The sequence below is a fragment of the Rissa tridactyla genome, chromosome 1, assembly GCF_028500815.1.
Source record: "Rissa tridactyla isolate bRisTri1 chromosome 1, bRisTri1.patW.cur.20221130, whole genome shotgun sequence".
NCBI lineage: Eukaryota > Metazoa > Chordata > Aves > Charadriiformes > Laridae > Rissa > Rissa tridactyla.
In genome coordinates this window covers 74,365,698-74,382,602 of record NC_071466.1, presented here as the reverse complement: position 1 = coordinate 74,382,602, position 16,905 = coordinate 74,365,698, and the positions used below count along the sequence as shown (strand labels likewise).

The 16,905-nt window shown below is 41.0% G+C and overlaps 1 protein-coding gene across 2 annotated transcripts in view; it reads left to right on the top strand.

The window, feature by feature from the left end:
- TMEM131 (transmembrane protein 131) overlaps window positions 1–13,689 on the top strand; it is a 107,510-nt gene extending 93,821 nt beyond the window's left edge. The window contains exons 32-41 of one of the 2 annotated variants that reach the window (XM_054189326.1): window positions 1,466–1,641; window positions 2,861–2,988; window positions 4,402–4,526; window positions 4,676–4,834; window positions 5,590–5,767; window positions 6,117–6,238; window positions 6,344–6,440; window positions 7,549–7,646; window positions 8,986–9,149; window positions 12,626–13,689. In XM_054189326.1, the coding sequence (XP_054045301.1) occupies window positions 1,466–1,641; window positions 2,861–2,988; window positions 4,402–4,526; window positions 4,676–4,834; window positions 5,590–5,767; window positions 6,117–6,238; window positions 6,344–6,440; window positions 7,549–7,646; window positions 8,986–9,149; window positions 12,626–12,922 (1,544 nt within the window). In that variant the 3' untranslated portion in view covers window positions 12,923–13,689. The other variant, XM_054189367.1, reaches the window with a different exon arrangement.
- The last annotated feature ends 3,216 nt before the right edge of the window (window positions 13,690–16,905 follow it).

Here is a 16,905-nt window from a genome sequence, read left to right as displayed (position 1 = left end):
ACAAAAAAGAATATTTTTATCTCCAGTATTATTGTTGTGCTTGATACTGAAAACATTGTCTGAAGAAAACAAAGTCTGAAGGCACTGCCCTTTGATATATATCTAATATTTGCCAAAATACTGATGGCAAATTTATGTTTTGGTACAAACTTTCCCTGAGGAACATTTTGCCAAATAAAATATGACAGCTACCATTGTGCTTCCAGACTCAGTTCCAGATTGAGCTGGTACAAATCCCAGGAGAGGCTGAATCCACTTATTCAGCACAGGTTAAGTGAGCCTTTACTTGAGTGAACTCTTGCGTCCATGCTGGGAGCTGTATGCAGGCACTGTGCAGCGCATAAATGAGACTGCTTAGTCTGAAGGGCAGTATCTAAGAAAGGTCTAATTGGTAAAGGCATTTATTGCATCTAGTGAAAGATGTAAGAGTATTGTGAATGCTCTCATCCTGTAACAGAATAACAAGAGGCGATGGTAAGATAATGATGACTCAGCACACGCGCAGTGCCTCTATATTGATGCTCTTTTGATAACTTTTTTACTCCCTGGGAAGCCTAATCCTGCCTATTTTGCAAGCCAGGACTTTTGGCTTAATTTTGAAGGTTCTTAAACCTCTACATTTTGAACTTATACTATGCTACATTTCAGTTAACCTGTAGAAATTACAGGGAAAACACAAGCAGTTGCTCAAGTAGCATTATTTATGTGGGTTGCTTCAAGATAATTAATTAAAACTCTCCTGGCCTGTTTAACACATTGTTTTCCCTACTTTGAGATGCAGTAACACTTGAACGTGTCAAGCCAAACTATTTTACATTCAGCTTAGTGATACCTCTTAGAATAGTACACTCTGAAAGAATAAAATATGTCAGGGAGAGAAAGTATACCGGGGTGTGAAATTTCTGGGTTTGGGGGTTTGGTTTTTTTACGTCTTTGCTAGACAAATACTACTGGTGGTTTTTTCTCATCCACTCTCTTACTCTTGGGTGGTGTTTTGGTTTGGTTTTGTTTGGTTTTTTTTTTTTTTGTTTTTTTTTTTTTTTAACAGAAGCATGCTAATTATTTCTGTTCTTCATTCGTTCAGATGATAAAGCTTGTACCAACTTCTGAAGTTCATGTTTAAATCTAGTCTTGCATGGTGAAACTGTCAAATTGGATTCTAAGGTGTTTAAAAGGAATGCCAGGAACAGAGCAGAGAAGAATTATAGGTAGCCAGGTGCCCACTGTCTATAGAGAGGCGATGGAGGTAGGGCTCAGGCGCATAAATGCGATGGTGGAGATCAGGGTTTTTCAGGTGTGATGCTATTGCTCACATTTGGTGTGAAGCGGCTGTAAATGGTTGGTGTGTCATAACAGATGACAGACTTGAGAGGCTTAATCACGTGGGTTAGCCTCTAAAATGAAGTGAACTTAGCCCGTCTCGGAGTACTGCTGCTGAGAATCTGAAGCATCCTTATCTCCCTAGGGAAAGGGAAAACACTTCAGCGCAAGGCTAAGCCACAGAAGAAGCGGGAAGAAAAGGATAGAAGAGGGAAAGGAAAGCAACAGGAGGATGAACTGAAGGATTCCTTGGCAGATGATGACAGTTCTTCAACCACAACTGAAACCTCCAACCCAGACACAGAACCACTTCTCAAAGAGGTACGGCACTGCTCATAAAAGCAGGCTCCTGTGTGGCTGGTGGGTCACCTGTTAGAGCAGGAATACGGTCTCTTCCTCCCACCTCACCCCCAGCTTTCATATATGATCATACTTAACAAAGGAAGAATGTTAATTAAAAAACATCTTTCCCAATCCTTGCCTTCGTTTCTATGTTCTTTATAAAATTTGCTCCTCTGCGAGTGTGAACATGAGTCCTGAATCCTGTAGTCTCGGGACTGAAAGTGCCTGAGTGACTGTGGCTTGAATAAGCCACCAGTTGTCAGCAGCATTGTGGTGATTGTCTCTCCGCACGCTCCTGGCCTGTTCTATTTGCAGAATAAAACACAAAAGTATGGACACTAATTTTACTCAATAATTTAGGTGTGTGCTGAAACTGTGCATTTCATCAGTTACAAAGGATGAGTTGACTGGTGGTAACTTGTCAGCAGGTAGTTAACTTAATTACCTTTGACAGTACCCCTACCTTTATTTTACTCATTTGGCCTACATGCTTCTAGGTAATAAACTAAAGCTCTAACAATTTGTGTAGTGCCCAGGTTGCCACAAATATTTTGTCCTAAAGCATGTGCTGGGGAACCAAACGAAGCAAAGGTAATCACAAAGAGAAGAAAACCAAGCCTAAATTTTGACATGTTTTAAAATGGAACTTTGGAAAAGACAGGGATTCTAGCTGGGGGAACAAAGAGAAGTCCATGTAATACATTTTAGAAGTTATGGTTTAGTAAGTTTTCATTTGAAAATCACCTTTGATTTTTCAGGATGGCTATTTGACAGTATGCTTATATTCAGAAAGTCTTAGAAGTGTGGTTAAAAAAAATAAATTGAATGGTGAGTTGCTCATTCTTTGCTTTGTTGAAGAGTCTGCTTTAGACTGCCTGGACCGCCGTCTCAGTACAGAGTGAGCATCTTTTAAAGGAGTCTTAGAGGAGTCTTAGAGGCCGTGGCCTGAGGAGCTGTGTATTTGCAAACATCAGATCTGCTTGAAGTTCATTAATTTGCTAGACCTTTCGATTTCCAAATAGGAAAAAAATAGATACCACGTTTTGTAGGTGTACTCACTTAGTAGTAAAAAAGATACCTTCTATGCTGTGAACATGCTTATGTTTTTGACTAGCATTCTTTCCTCAGCTCGTTTTGTACTATATATGTGGCTTTACTTTTCGTGAATATCAACATGTTGTTATAATGTCTTTTATAGGAACCTGAAAAACAAAAGGGAAAAGTTATACCAGAAAAAACTGAAAATGAAATAGTCCAAGTAAAACAGAAAACTAAAAAACTGCTAACAAGTATCAAGAAAGAAATCCCTGTAGATGTGAAACCCAGGTGAGCATAACAAAGGCTTTTTATTAGAGAAGGCATCGTGCTTGAATGGAAGATGGACTGATAAAAATCTGTGTGTTTGACTGTTGTGGCTGCCAGTCTGGCTAATGCCAACAGCAGATACCTTTAAGCAGCTTCCTCTTCCTTCCTGATACCAGGGAATATATGAAGCTTGTAAATAATAAATTATTTAATGGGAATACAGTGCATAAATGAGAACTGAATCCAGAGAAGAAAAACAGGTTAAGCAATGTTCAGCTTTTTGTAACAGGTATGACATACACAAAATAGGGTTAATGTTTCTACAGGAGCTTCTAGTGGCAGCACAGTAAACTGGCACTAATATGAGTGCCTTCAGTTGCCCTTGGTGAAATTACAGCCTTTTTTGTATCGTAGAGTAAGATCAGAGTCTTGGGTATGTTATTAAAGGGGGCTGCTGCTGCCACCGGTCCCTTTCCCTTACTGACAGGTGGTTGATTGCAGATGATAGAAAGGGGAAAAATAAATAACCTTAGTCTTACTATATCTAGTTCAGTCTGAAATAGTGTTCTGACATTCTGAAATCAGATCAGTGACCAAGTGCCACAAAAGTAAACTTTACCAAACCGAGGCATGGTATCTTGGCTTGTGTTTTCCCTGTTGCCGTAATTAATACTAGACTAACTGGGATTAGTAGTTAGTATAAATTAATTTTCTTCAAAGTATTTCTGAAAACATTGCATGGCAAAGTCTCCTCCTTATCTTATTTATTCTTACCATTATCTACTTTCCTTTATCATATAAATCTCAAGTTCATTACATGTGATAGTGTTCAAAGGCCCCAGTGAGAGCTGGTTTGGAGTTCTTCTGCAAGAAATGGGTAAAATAGTTCCTCCCTAGAAAGTCTGAGAGACATAATCAAATAGCTGAAGAAGAACATGTAGCCAAAGTAATTTGGTGGTGGGTTTGAATAGTTTTACGTCATTGAGTAAAAGATGATCCTGTACATTGAGGGCAATAGCATATCAGGAGCGTGTGATCTAACAAGGAAGCGGTGGGGGGCCAGAGCAGAAAAATGCCAATTGCCATCTCTTGTTGCCTCTGTATAATCAAAAAGGTTCTATAATCCTGGAGCTCCAGGATGAAAGCTTCTCCTGGAAGGTGAGTGAGCCCTAATAAATGTGCAGAGCAGTGTGGGTAGAAAATGAGCCAGAGCTAGGAAGGGTGGGGTTGCATATAGGAGAAATATAAAATTCTGCTTACGAATAGCTTTGAAGACAAGCATGAGGTTGATACAAGAAAGCCACAGGAGACTAGTCTTTCGTAAAACTTTATGATGCATATATAGATAGATATAGGTATATAAAATTTTTTTTAAAATCTCCTCTTGAGGATTTCAGAGAGCCTAAAAATAAGTGTATCTCTGTTTTCATTTAGTTCCTTGGAATTGTCTTATACTCCCCCACTGGAAAACAAGCAGCGCAAAACCTTTCCATCCAAGATATCTACACAGCACCTTTTGACGAATGGGTCTAAATCAAGAAACCTCCCCAAAACGAGAGGTAGTGTGAGGCTCTTTTTTATAAATACCTCGTGAGTTTTATTCGGTTGTTTGTAATCCCTCTTGAGGGCTTAATTCTAAGTCTGCTCTGAGAAGAAAGCTGTTCAGTTTACTATCCATGGACTTGCTTTTCTTCTTGTGTTTTAATAGGTCTGAACAGTAAGTTAATGGAGAGCAGGCCACCAGTATTAGCAAAATTTCTCCCCAGTGGTTCTGGACAGGAGCTAGGAAACACCAGCAGCTCAGAAGGCGAAAAGGATTCTCCACCCCCAGAGTGGGACTCAGTGCCTCTTCACAAAGCTGGCAGCTGTAAGTAATCGCTAGAGGATGACAGAATTAGTCTTCTGCAATGAATGTCTGTAGGTAGGCTTGGTCTGTTTATACATCTTCCTGTCTTTTTTTCACTGCATAGTTGTGTTCCCATTTTCTTCTGTGGGCCTCATTGATGGCATCTGGTACGATTTGGGAGCTTTGAAAACAGCATAGGCAGAACATGGGCCCTTCCACAGTTCTTCAGTGATGGGCAGGATTCAGAAGCTGCTGGGGAGATTGAGGAAATGAGAATTACAACTCAAAACCAAAATGTATTTTCTAGAGCAGACGGGGTTTTGCGTGGTCAAGTCTGCTGCAGTCAAAGTTGAAACTAATTACATGACTTGTCCTTGAGAGGAAACACTGAAAACACCTTAATGCAGTGGTTAGCGTGGGGCGCTGTTAAAAGCTTTTTGGTTGCGTTATAAGTCCCTTGTGTGGGAACCAAATCACCTTCCTCTTCGTTGCATGCGAACATAAAGTCATCTCTCTCCACAGCGCTCGCTTAGAAAGGTTCTTTCTTCCGTACAAATCAGTTTATCTTGGTGCTTTTATTGCAATACAATCTCTCTGAAAATAGGTAGTAAACCTAAATAATGATAGGTGAATATAGGGGAGGAGCTACTTCTGCAGTTACTGGGAACAGCCTTTGTTGTCATTCCTCAATCTGAACAGAAAGGATAGCAGACATTTGAGAAACCTTCATTTTAAAGTAGATACTACAGGAAAGTGTTTTGTGTTTCTCTTTATAGCTACGGACAACCTTTATAAACTCTCTCTGCAAACCCTGAACGCAGATGCTTTCCTGAAACAGCGACAGCCCTCGCCGACGCCTGCCTCTCCATCTCCTCCTCCTCCTCCTCCCGCATCTTTAGCTTTTGGGGCGCGAGGGGGCTCTTACAGCAGCATTGTGAACAGCAGCTGCAGCAAGTGAGTCCAAATCCGCACCTCCTACTGATTTCCCAAGCACGGAACACTTGTGGAACCCATGTGCTTCACATGGTGTATCTTCCTTTTTCTCAGACCTATTTCCTCTTCCCATGGAAACTGCTTTTTTGCAGATTGTTACCGTGCATATCTTACCCCATGCTATTTATATTTTTCTGGGTTTTCTTATGACTTGGTAGATTGGAAAAATGCGCAATTACGTGAACTGTTGAGCTGTTGTTAACGTTTTCATGAATGCTAGCTTAAATTGCTGCTTTTTTAAAATCAAACTACTGAAGTCCAAAACCTTAATCTTGTTTCTTTTCTTTTTTTTTCCTCTTTGTCCTTTAAGTGAAATGAAAAGCAAGCAGCCTAATGGTACCAAACACAAGCTGGCAAAGGCAGCTTCTCTTCCAGGCAGGAATGGTAACCCTACTTTTGCTGCTGTAGCTGCAGGTTATGACAAGAGCCCAGGTACTAGAACCAGTTTGGAGTTCTAAATATTTCTGAATATTTCCTGAATATCGTGTTTGGTTTTTTTTTTATTTTACTCGTTTTATATATTATATATTTTTGCAGGTGGCAGTGGTTTACCAAAGGTTTCTCCAAGCAAGATGGATGTTTCCAGCAATATCAGCATTTCCCACGCAGTTGTTGACAGTGATGGCTCTGACAGGTAATTTTTATATTCTCTAGGCAAATACCTAGGCCCCTAGAAAAGAAGATTGTAAGCCCTTAATGGCATTTTGAAGGTAGTGACAGAATTAATTTTGGTTCTTTTTTTTTTTTAACTGTTTTTTAAAGTCTGGGCAAAGCCTCTCTCACCTTGTAAAAAAGGTTTAGAACTTAAAAGTGACTCAGAAGTAGAAAGCAGGATGTTCTGGATGTGATGGGACTCCCCCCACCACCGCCATTACCAATAACTCAATAATCTTGTGTTCCCCAGACATCCAAAGAATGAGAAATCAGCTTCACTCTTTTAGTATTGAGGAGCATGAACCAAGGTCGCTTGAAATAGTTTACAGGCAGAATATCTTGCTGTACAGCAGTATCTTTCACTCCCAGTTTTAACACTGAGACCAGAACTATCACTGGACTTTGCGTTACGAGTAGGAGCAGAACAGAGTGTGCTCAGTTGTGTTCCCCAAGGCATGCTCTCTTTTCTGACATATTTTGGCAGTGCACGTCTGTCTCGGTTGTAAAAATCAGTGAGCATCTGGTAACCTTTCTGGAATAGGAAAGAGACTTGAATTCAAGTTTCAATATGCAAAGGAATTGCTTTTCTGAGCAAAGTTTGTGGGTACGGTTTTGGTTTGCTTTTGTAAATGTTTATCGCTGGTTCCAGTTAACTCAGATGTAGTACCAAGAACCTTGCCCGCAAGCTGGAGTGTGAGCACTTGTATCCCTGCTGAGCGGTTCTAAATTTTGTCTGCTTGTCAAAAAAACCTGCACTATGGCTTAGACCCTTTAAGTTTTCTGAAAAACTGATCAAAAGAGCTACTCTCAGGTTTGTGTTGGAGCTCAGCCTACAAATTAAAGAGCATTTTGTCTATAGCAGTGTGTTTCTCCAAGATGGGTGTATACACAGAAAAATGATATTTCACTGAAATCTTTTGTTAAAACAAAAATAAGCTGATTTCCTAACTCTTGATCACCATAAATACATATATACACACACATACGTTCATACATATACATTTGTATATAGATCAGTAAGTTAATATTGTCAACAGTACTGTGTTAATGAGTTGTGTATTGCTTTCCCGTTACTCCATAATATTTAGTTCGGGTTTGTGGAGTCCTATCAGCAATCCCAGCAGTCCCGACTTCACACCTCTCAACTCATTCTCTGCATTTGGACATTCTTTTAACTTAACTGGAGGTGAGTTTTTGTTCTCAAATATTTTCCATATACAAATGCAGGTAAAGAAATGGTGTGTCTCCATTCCACAGGTCTAAGTACACAGAGTGTTCCCATCCCGGTCCCCAGAATGGATCAATATTTAGGAAAGTGTGTTAAAAATTTGGTGGTGTATTCTGTGTTTCAGCCCACAGTGAGTTAGTGGAAACTCTTTAGAGTGTTTGTTGGGCTTGGAAATACTTGGTTTTGAAGGTTCTTTGTTTCAGAAAAATTTCTTGATATTGCCACTGGGCCTGTGGTTTCCTGAGCACTTAACGCCTGCACAAAACCATTGCTCTGTAACTGAGGCCCATCCCTCACGTTGCTTTCCTCTTGTGTCTTCCTCTAGCGTTTGTATAGCTGCATGATGAACTGATGCATGCTAAAACCAGCCATTAATTCCTGTATTCAAATATTTAGGTAAACTGTTGAGGTGGGCATTGATGCAGGCAGGCTGTATTGTAGGGCATGGATGTTCTGCGTGCTTACTGTAGGTTTGTATACCGTGTTTGGGGATGCATGATATGGTATTTTTTAAGGTGTCTGCAAAAGATGATAAGCAAAGCAAACTTCAAATGTGGCATTTGCAAAATGGATTGTATGTCTCCTGAAAAAAATGCTGTCTACTGTATGTCTAACAAAAAATGCTGGGGGTGTACAATCAATAGCAGCTGCTGCTGTGGGGTTCTTTAATCTTCAGCAGCAGCACTTGGCACCAGCAACTCTGAGGGACGGCAGCAAGATGCCTGGGATCAATTCTGTGTGCAGGGACCAGGTAAACCACGAGTGCTGGTGCTGCCCTCTTCTCCAGCAGAGATGGGGTCTGGGCTGGGGCACAGCGGGCGCCGCCTGCTGTACCAGGAGTTACCTGGGTGGGGAGTGCTGCAAGGCAAACGAGCGCTGCAATTACGAGAGGCTCCTTCAGCTGGGTTGCTTACTCCACTTGCAGTTCACTTGTTGTGAGGAACTGCCAGGACTCGCAGTATTGCTGTGCTTCTGCCTCGTTCCCCAACTGTTTGCTTCTGGGTGAATAATACCAGGAATCAAACAGATCCATAGGTTGATACTGAATTATACACAGTAAGCGTGTAACTTTTTTTCCTCACTATAACCATGGTTCTAACTTTGTAGCCACTGTCTGATGTAGGGCACGTGAGATGAGATCTGTATTACTGCGTGACCTTTTCTAATCTCGGTTCTTGCACTGCAGCAGGACGTGCTAGAAAAACATGGGAAATTACTATGAAGAGTATTAGTCTGCTGTGGCTCTTGGAAAAAGAGGAAGAGTAATGTACTCAGTCTTATTTCATTTTATTTTTAGAGGTTTTTAGCAAACTTGGTTTAGCTCGATCTGCTTACGGGCAGGATGTTCAGAGAAACTGGAGTGAATTCAATAATGTTCCATCATCCATCTGGGATCCTTCAGCTACAGATTCTGTACCCTCCTGGCCAACAAGCTCGAGTTCCCCGACTCATACAACTGCAGTAAGTATTCACTCTGAGTACCAACCTGTTCTGTATCTGCCATCTAATTTCGTTTAGATGATTTTTAAATTTGGGTGAAAAATATCAGTTGAAGAATAAAGGAAAAGGGGAAGCTACATGTATTCATCTTTCTGTGCAGTTAAGTTGAAATGACTGTTGGACAAAGAGGGATTAGTCTGCTCACCTGCAGATGATGAATCCATGTAAATTGCTTCACATAAAAATACTTCTCACGAGAGCACCTTGCAGCACTTACAAAAGTGTGGTTCCATTCCCACTTGCCTCAGGATTGTGGAAAGAGCCATTCTGCTCCTGTGCCATGGCTGGACACTGCCTCTGTCACTTCCAGTTTGACGGATAGTTTCAAAGTAGCCAATATGATAACTTTCAGGGTTTGATTCTGCTTCCTGAGTCCAGTGTTGCACCTACTTGTACATTAACAAGAAGTCTAAAAAAAACTTACGTAAAAGTAAAAAGCCTCAAACATATTATTTTCAGCTTAGAAAAAAAAACACTAAAAGACTGAGCAAAAAGTGAAGCCCTTAAACTGACAACTGATTTTGATGGAGATCTTGACTATAGCCAAAGAAGATGAAAAAAAACCCAAGTTTTACACAGATTGTAGCACTGGTCTCTCAGCCTTGTACCTCCCTTTCTGTCAGAATAAAACTTACGTCGCAACAGCTGTCTTCAGTGCCAGCTGAAATCGTTCTTCATCTTGTCTTCTGAAAATGTTTTTGTAGTGAGTAAGAGGCAGTGTTTACTTCACCTGGTAGCAGTTCAGATGGAATTGGGGGGAATACAGCGGGCAGGGGAAGCCGAAGAAGGTCACACAGCTTCTTATAGACACACACTCACTGATCCTGCCCTTGTCACGAGGTTACAACTGTAGCTGTAATGTCATTAAAACTGCGTAAGGAGAGATTTTTGCTTTTTGGTCACATGGAGGGCAGATTTCTCAGCATTTGATAGGAGGAGGGATTGAGGACAACCAGAACAATCTCTCTAGCTCCCAACCTGTTTCCTGGCTGCTTCTGAAAAATACCCTAAGTGTGCTTCAGGAAGCATCAAGATGGAAGCCAGACAAATGGTGTAGAAGAATTTTCAGTCTCTCCCTTTAAATACTTTGATTTGGGGAGACAAAAAGCATTTTAGGAGCTTATTCAAGGAGCAGATTGCTTAACAAATAAGAAGCAGCAAACAGACTGAAGTGTTTAAAGCCTTTTTAATGATAGTGATTTTTTTCAAGTGCTCATGGTGTGCCAGAACAGGAAAACTTACGTATTCTTGCTACTGAACCTCCTTGCTCTAAGTGCTAGAGAAAGGAGCAGATACCAGGCCAGAGCCCTGTCCTCTTCGCCTTTCTGGCACAAGAGCCAAAGCCGTTCTTGCAAACAGCAGTTGTATAGTGGCTTCTGTATTACCCTTTTTTCTAGGAACGTTTTGGGGGAGTTGATTTTGATCATCCTCCTTCCCTGTTCCTCTCGCTTTACCATTTTGTGTGTAACTCTCTGCTTCGGTACTAAATCAAATTACACTTCTGGGGCCTGTCTCCCCTCAGGCCTTGCCGCATTGCTGGGACTTCTTCCCAAGTTTCTTTCTAACCACAGTCCCTTATTCCTGTTTCCTCCATTTCCCCGCGTGTAGCGCTGGCAACCCTTTTTACCTTTCTCCACCAGAAAAAGAGTAGCAGTCTAACCCAAGGTACACTTCTCTGCCGTGCCTTTCCTGGTTAATTCCACTTTTTCAGCAATTATCTTTCTATCAGGCTCTCCCAAATGTAGGAATAGTTCCTGGCGCTTGCCCACAGCAGGAAATAGGGTGGACTTTTAGTGTGCTAGGGTTGGTGTCTGAGCAGCAGAATTAGTGTTTCCTGCTGTAGGCTTAGTAGTCTAATGCTTGTATAGCTTAAATATAACTATTTATTTATATAACAGTAATAAACTGTGACCCTGGTTTGGCTCAACTTCTCAGTGACATTGGAGAGTCCTAATGACGCTGGCCCAGTTAACCCCTGAGTATGCTCAAAACCTCCTGTCCAGCCCTCGGTGTCAGATTCTGTGAGGACGCTTTGGGTAATGTGTTAGTGTCCGACCAGTTTCAGGTATGATTCAGCATACCAGCTGCATTCCAGGGGAGAAAATAAAAGCCTGAAGTGAAGACATTTGCAGGGTCTACCTTGTTTACTTTATTCTAAAGGGATTTTTATTTTAATCTTCAGATGCAGAGTACACTGATACTGGTTAACCTTTAGTGTGCATTATCTGAGGGCTGAGATCTTAGGAAGGGATGCCCTGTCTGCACCCAGTAAATCCAAACATAAGAATGTTTGTACCTTACAGCACTTACTCAACAAGTCCACTACCTTTTGGATGTATCAAGTTTACTGTATATTTGCAAATTGAATTTACAGCCTATGTACATTAAATCTATTGGTGCTGAGGTATGTAGTGCGTTAAGCCTACATGTAGCAGGTTCTGTGCTAATATTAGCATGAAAGTTATGCTAACCTTTCTCATCTCCATCTCTGGCTGCTTCCGGGTATCACTTCCCACCACACCATGGGTTAGATTCTTCTGCTTGTCGCTTGCTACTATTTGGGCTTTAATAAATTAAAGAGTTGACACAACCTGGGCCTTGTTCATTTCTGCATGTGTTCTCTAGGCTTGCTGTACCTGTCCTATGCATCCCAAATGCATTTGTGACGTGTTGCAGCACACCTGCACCTGCACCAGGACCATTTGTCAGAGACTTCCAGGTGTCCTGAACCAGGAGAGATTTACTGGAACTCCATGACAAATGGCCAGTTCTCTAATCCCCTCTCATCTGGAGAACTTTTGGATGGGGGAAAAAGTATATACTGGGAATATGGGGAGGTACAGTGGGGCTGAACACAGGTAGGTTTATCCAAAATGTACAATTTATTATAGATAATGTCTGAATACAAGGAGATAAGTTTGCAAACAGACAAAAAAGGATCAAGGAATAAACTTTGCTATTACCTTCCATTGCAACTTGAATTTTGTTATTTTTTCAAGTCGTGAACCATGTTTATCTACCTCATTCTAACTAGTTTGATTAAGCTTGAGCTTTTTGGCCCTTGCGTGTTAAAGCTTGAATACTAGTAGTGCTTAAATCAGTAATGGTGTGGGGACGTATAAGCTCAAAGGAAAATATCTTAAAAGCCTGGAATGTAATTGCATTCTGCAGCCCATTCAGTTACCAGATGTGTTTGGTGACTATTCGTAGTGTGGTTCCTCTGTGCAAGCTCTAGTAAAGGGAGTTTACTTTGTCTGGAAGTCTCTGGACTTCCAGAGGAGAGAGTCTGTCTCTCTTCCTGCCTGTTGCAGTGAAGACGGAAGGCATTCCACAGCAGGCTTGCTGCTTCTTAGGTACTTTTCTTTCAGGGGGGCTGTAAGCAAGGTGAAAGTAGAGGCTGCCAAACTGCTACTTACCTGGCTCTGTCTTTACTGCAGTCAATCCTTGGCAACCCAAGTGGCCTGTGGTCCACCACTCCATTCAGCAGTTCCATTTGGTCAAGTAATCTCAACAGTGGCCTTCCCTTCACCACTCCAACAAATGCGTTGTCAGGCATCGATCTGATGGGTAGCGAAAACTCCGCTGCCGCTCCTCCTCCGCCCGCTGCTGCCACCGTTGCCAATCCTGCTGAAGACATGGGACAGACCTACAATCCTTGGAGAATTTGGAGCCCAACAATTGGAAGAAGAAGTTCAGATCCTTGGTCTAATTCACACTATCCTCATGAAAACTGAAGTTCAGCAAAAGGAAAGAAGAACTCTTACCTGGGTCATAATACAATTCTGAATGCAAATTTTTGAAACATCATTTTCAGGCTGTTGCTGGTCATTGCTTTCTTTCTTTCTCCCCTCCCCTCCCTCCCTGCCAGTCCTGCTTCCATCACTTGCTCCTTTTTAAAGCCTGTCCTGCAATATGGTAGTGTGAGATTGCAGATAAGCTTGACAGAGTCTGGGTGTGGTCACAAATCCCAACTACAGCTGAAGCCTGTAAATCTGAACAATTTCACTGGTTTCATGTTTTACCATCTGCCATCGTTATTTCGGAAACAATTTGAACTATAAAATGGTCCTGGCATGCAATACTTTTCTGAAAAAGTACCAGTTTGGGTTTTTAAATTTTTTCCAGTATTATCCTCCAAGTTCTAATTTAAAATCAAAAGGCACTTTGTGCTAAAATGCAGAGTATTTTTTTAAGATAAGGCTGTCTTTGTTAACACAGGTTCTAAGAATGTAAAAAAACAACAAAAAAAAAAAAAAAACAAAAAAAAAAACCAACGAAACCAACACAAAACCTTAAGAGCAAAATGGCTGAATGTAAGAGCATTCTGTTGAGACTGTAATACACTTTCTGTGCTGTTTGTACATTTGTAAACCTGAATGCATTTTTAAGTTGAACTGAAATGCACACAGCCAAGACTTGTGGAAGAAACAAGATACCTTGTGCATTTCTTATGGATACAACTTTGGGTTGTACTTTAAAATAAATACTGCTTTTTTCAAGATCTGTCTGCTCTAATTCTGTTCTGATACTTTCTAAACTTGTGCGTGCATGAATCCACTTGGTGGTGATAGCCTTCAGGCCAAAATCTGCAGTGCACAGGGCCCTTGTCAACAGAAACTTCACTGCAGATGAAACCTAGCTTCTCAACAGTGTGGGTTTGTGTAGCAGCGGAGAATTAGAAATTGTTTTCAGGGTTACACAGTGCCACCCACTCGAAAATTTATTTGCTGGATAGCAAAATGCTGGGAAAATGTCTACACTGTTTAAGTTTCCAAGTGTCAGGCACAGTAGCAGCTACTGCTGTTTATGCTACACCCATACCTTTGTAACACTGTTCTTGTAGAGGTCTGAACAAGAACTTTTCTATTTTTAGATATGATTTATCTGTCCCTTTAGGGTGCCTGTTTCCCTTCATTAACAGTAAGGCAAGCCCCAGTGACTACATATATTCATCTGAGCTGAAGCCAGGTAAAAATAAACCCTTCCATTACAAAAAAGCATTAACAGACACTAGCAACGTAAATTTACTTATGACTCAGTGGCACTGCCTAAAACTTACAGCAGCAGATTTTTATCAGGACTCATCCTTTAAAAGAATAAGAACTCTAAATTTGAGTTCAAACCTTTATGCTACAGGAAATATTGTATGCAACAAAATATGAGTGTTAAATAAGCAATTGAGACTGCAACCACTTTTTCAGCTTGCGCTATGTGAACAAAATCTCTAGAACTGTCAGATGGCTGTCTTCTTGCTGCCACCAGCAGAAGCTTGAAGATGTAGATCTCTGAAAGAAGAACCTTCTGGAACTCCTTTGTTCTTAAAATTTGGGTATTTCTAGAACCACGCAAGGTCATGAAATGTTCAACTTGGATTTGTATGCAATTTCCTTCTGAGTAACTGGGCAAACAAGTCTCTTACTGCATGCAAAATAAAGAGTAAGTAGTTAAGCGGCTGACATGCCAGGGCCTGCTTCTCTGTGAATGGAACTTGGGAAGATAACTAGCAGTAACTTCAAGGTGAAAGGAGCTGCTTAAGGTAATGTGCCACCTCTTTTTCCCAGCAGGTGTTTATATTAGAATTTATTCCATGGAGGATAGAAGCAGAAACAAATTCTGAGATGCTAATAGTCCTTGGTGGTTTAAGCAGTTCTGAGGACAGGAAAAAATTTCTGCTTTAAATCCCAAAGAATGTGAGACATTCCCTTGTGTTAATGCAAATAACCTCTGCACCTTTAGAATATTCTCAGTTCTCGCTTTTGAAGAGTTTCCTCTTGAGCATCAATTAAATATTACTTAAGTTCCAACAGTGAAACAAGCTGAACTATTAAGGTCTTTGACACGGTTTTCAGTTTTCTAAGAAGGAAAGAGGAAAAAGTACATCCTTCTCCTCAAATTTGTAAGGAAAACATCCTAGGCCTAAAGGCTTCCTATTTCTGAGTGTCTTATTTTCCTTCCCTCTATTCAAAGGTTATTTTGGAGAGTACCTTCACTCTGTTCTGCCAAGTTAAAGAAAGCAAAAGAACTGCCTTAAAAAGAAGCCTTAATTGTAACTTAGAGAATTTAGGTGAAATAAAATCTGGGCAAAATTTAGGTATTTCTAAAGAAACCTCTCTATGGTAAGTATATGTACAACACAGGTTTTGCTGCCTACTCCCTGAGGTGTCTACTTGCTAGCTTTCATGGTATAGTCACTCTTTACATGCATTGAAAACGCTTTTAAAATTGCTGAAAACAGGAGTGATGAGCCCGAAGCATCCACAGACATCACAGCATAACAGAGAGAACATCCCTTAGGAGGTAAAAAGAAAAGTTAAGTTTTGGCAAAGCGCAAAGTCTTAGATAAAAATCTAGATGGGCTTGAAAATGTTGCAGCCTGCTGGAAGGACAACTTAAGATAAAAGAACATGGGGAAAAGCAAGGGTGGACTGTGTTTTCAAAAGCAGAATGAACAAGGCTGAAGCTCAGACCACAAGGAAGTTCCATCTCAAGTAAAAAGACCAGAGGAAAAAAAAAAAAGCTTGAAGTGCTGGGAAGACGGGCTGTCCTAGAAACCAGGGAGCTCACAGCCTTTCTGATAATGTAAAACATTTCTTCAGAGTAGCATCAGGGCCAAACTACCGTGAGTCAGCTCTTTTCTTCCAGACCTGGAAGCTACTGAGAATACAGTTCCCAGCAAGGAAGAGAAATAATTACTGTTAATTTTGGTAATTATTTTGGTGCTCCTGAAGGGCAGTTCTATTCTGCCAACTCTAACAAATAGACTTTAAAAGCCTGAAAGATTTCTGGCCTGTTATTTAAAATCAGAAAGCCTGAAGTAGGTTATGTATGGTCCTAACATGTGAAATCTGTTTCATTAACACAAGCTCTATTTCAAAAAGTTCTTGAAGGGCATTAGCAAATTTGTTAATGTGTAAGACCGTACCAGAACAGGATATAAAATTCCAGTCAAAGGATGGTGAATGTTTATTTCACAGATACAGACACTTGGAATGAACCAACATACCAGTGAACAGGTCTGGGCCCTGCCCTGGCCATGGCTCTGTCAGCAGTGGTACAGACTGTAGCTTAGCCACTGCCCTACAAGAGAAACACCAAACTGGAGAAAACTCTAGGATGACGTAGGATGCGGAATGTGAGTAAAGGGCCGATTCTCAACGCTGGAGCATCACGGCCAAATCGTATTGAAGTTGTCCACTGCACTCTAGCTGACCATGAACTGTCTGCCTGATCCAATGAGAGGTAAAAGTGCACAACTGTTTTACCTTCATGGGGTAAGAGGTTATCTGTCACTGAAACTACACCCGGAGTGCTGTTCTACACTAAATATAGCTTTGACTGTGCTTTGTCTGTTTTCCCAACCTGTAATTATGAGCAAGTTTTCTGAGCTTCAGTGTGTTGGCCTCATGAAGCAATGACGACTGCAGCTCACAATGAGTCAGTTCATTAGAAGAGAGCCACACACTGGGATTGGAAATAACCCAGCTTCTACTGTATGGTTGCTGCAACTAGAAAAGCATTCAGTCACCTCATTTTAAACAGGTTCTGCTTCAAAACTGAGTCTTTTGCCCAATGCCTGTTTTCATCTGAAGTCAAGGATGGACTTTATGTTCAACCGCTGCTTTAGTCACTTAAATACTAAAGCAGCCTTCAGGATGACTGGATCAGCCCTCTGAACACAACTGCTAACCATACTTGCTACTACTAGTTCACCACTTAG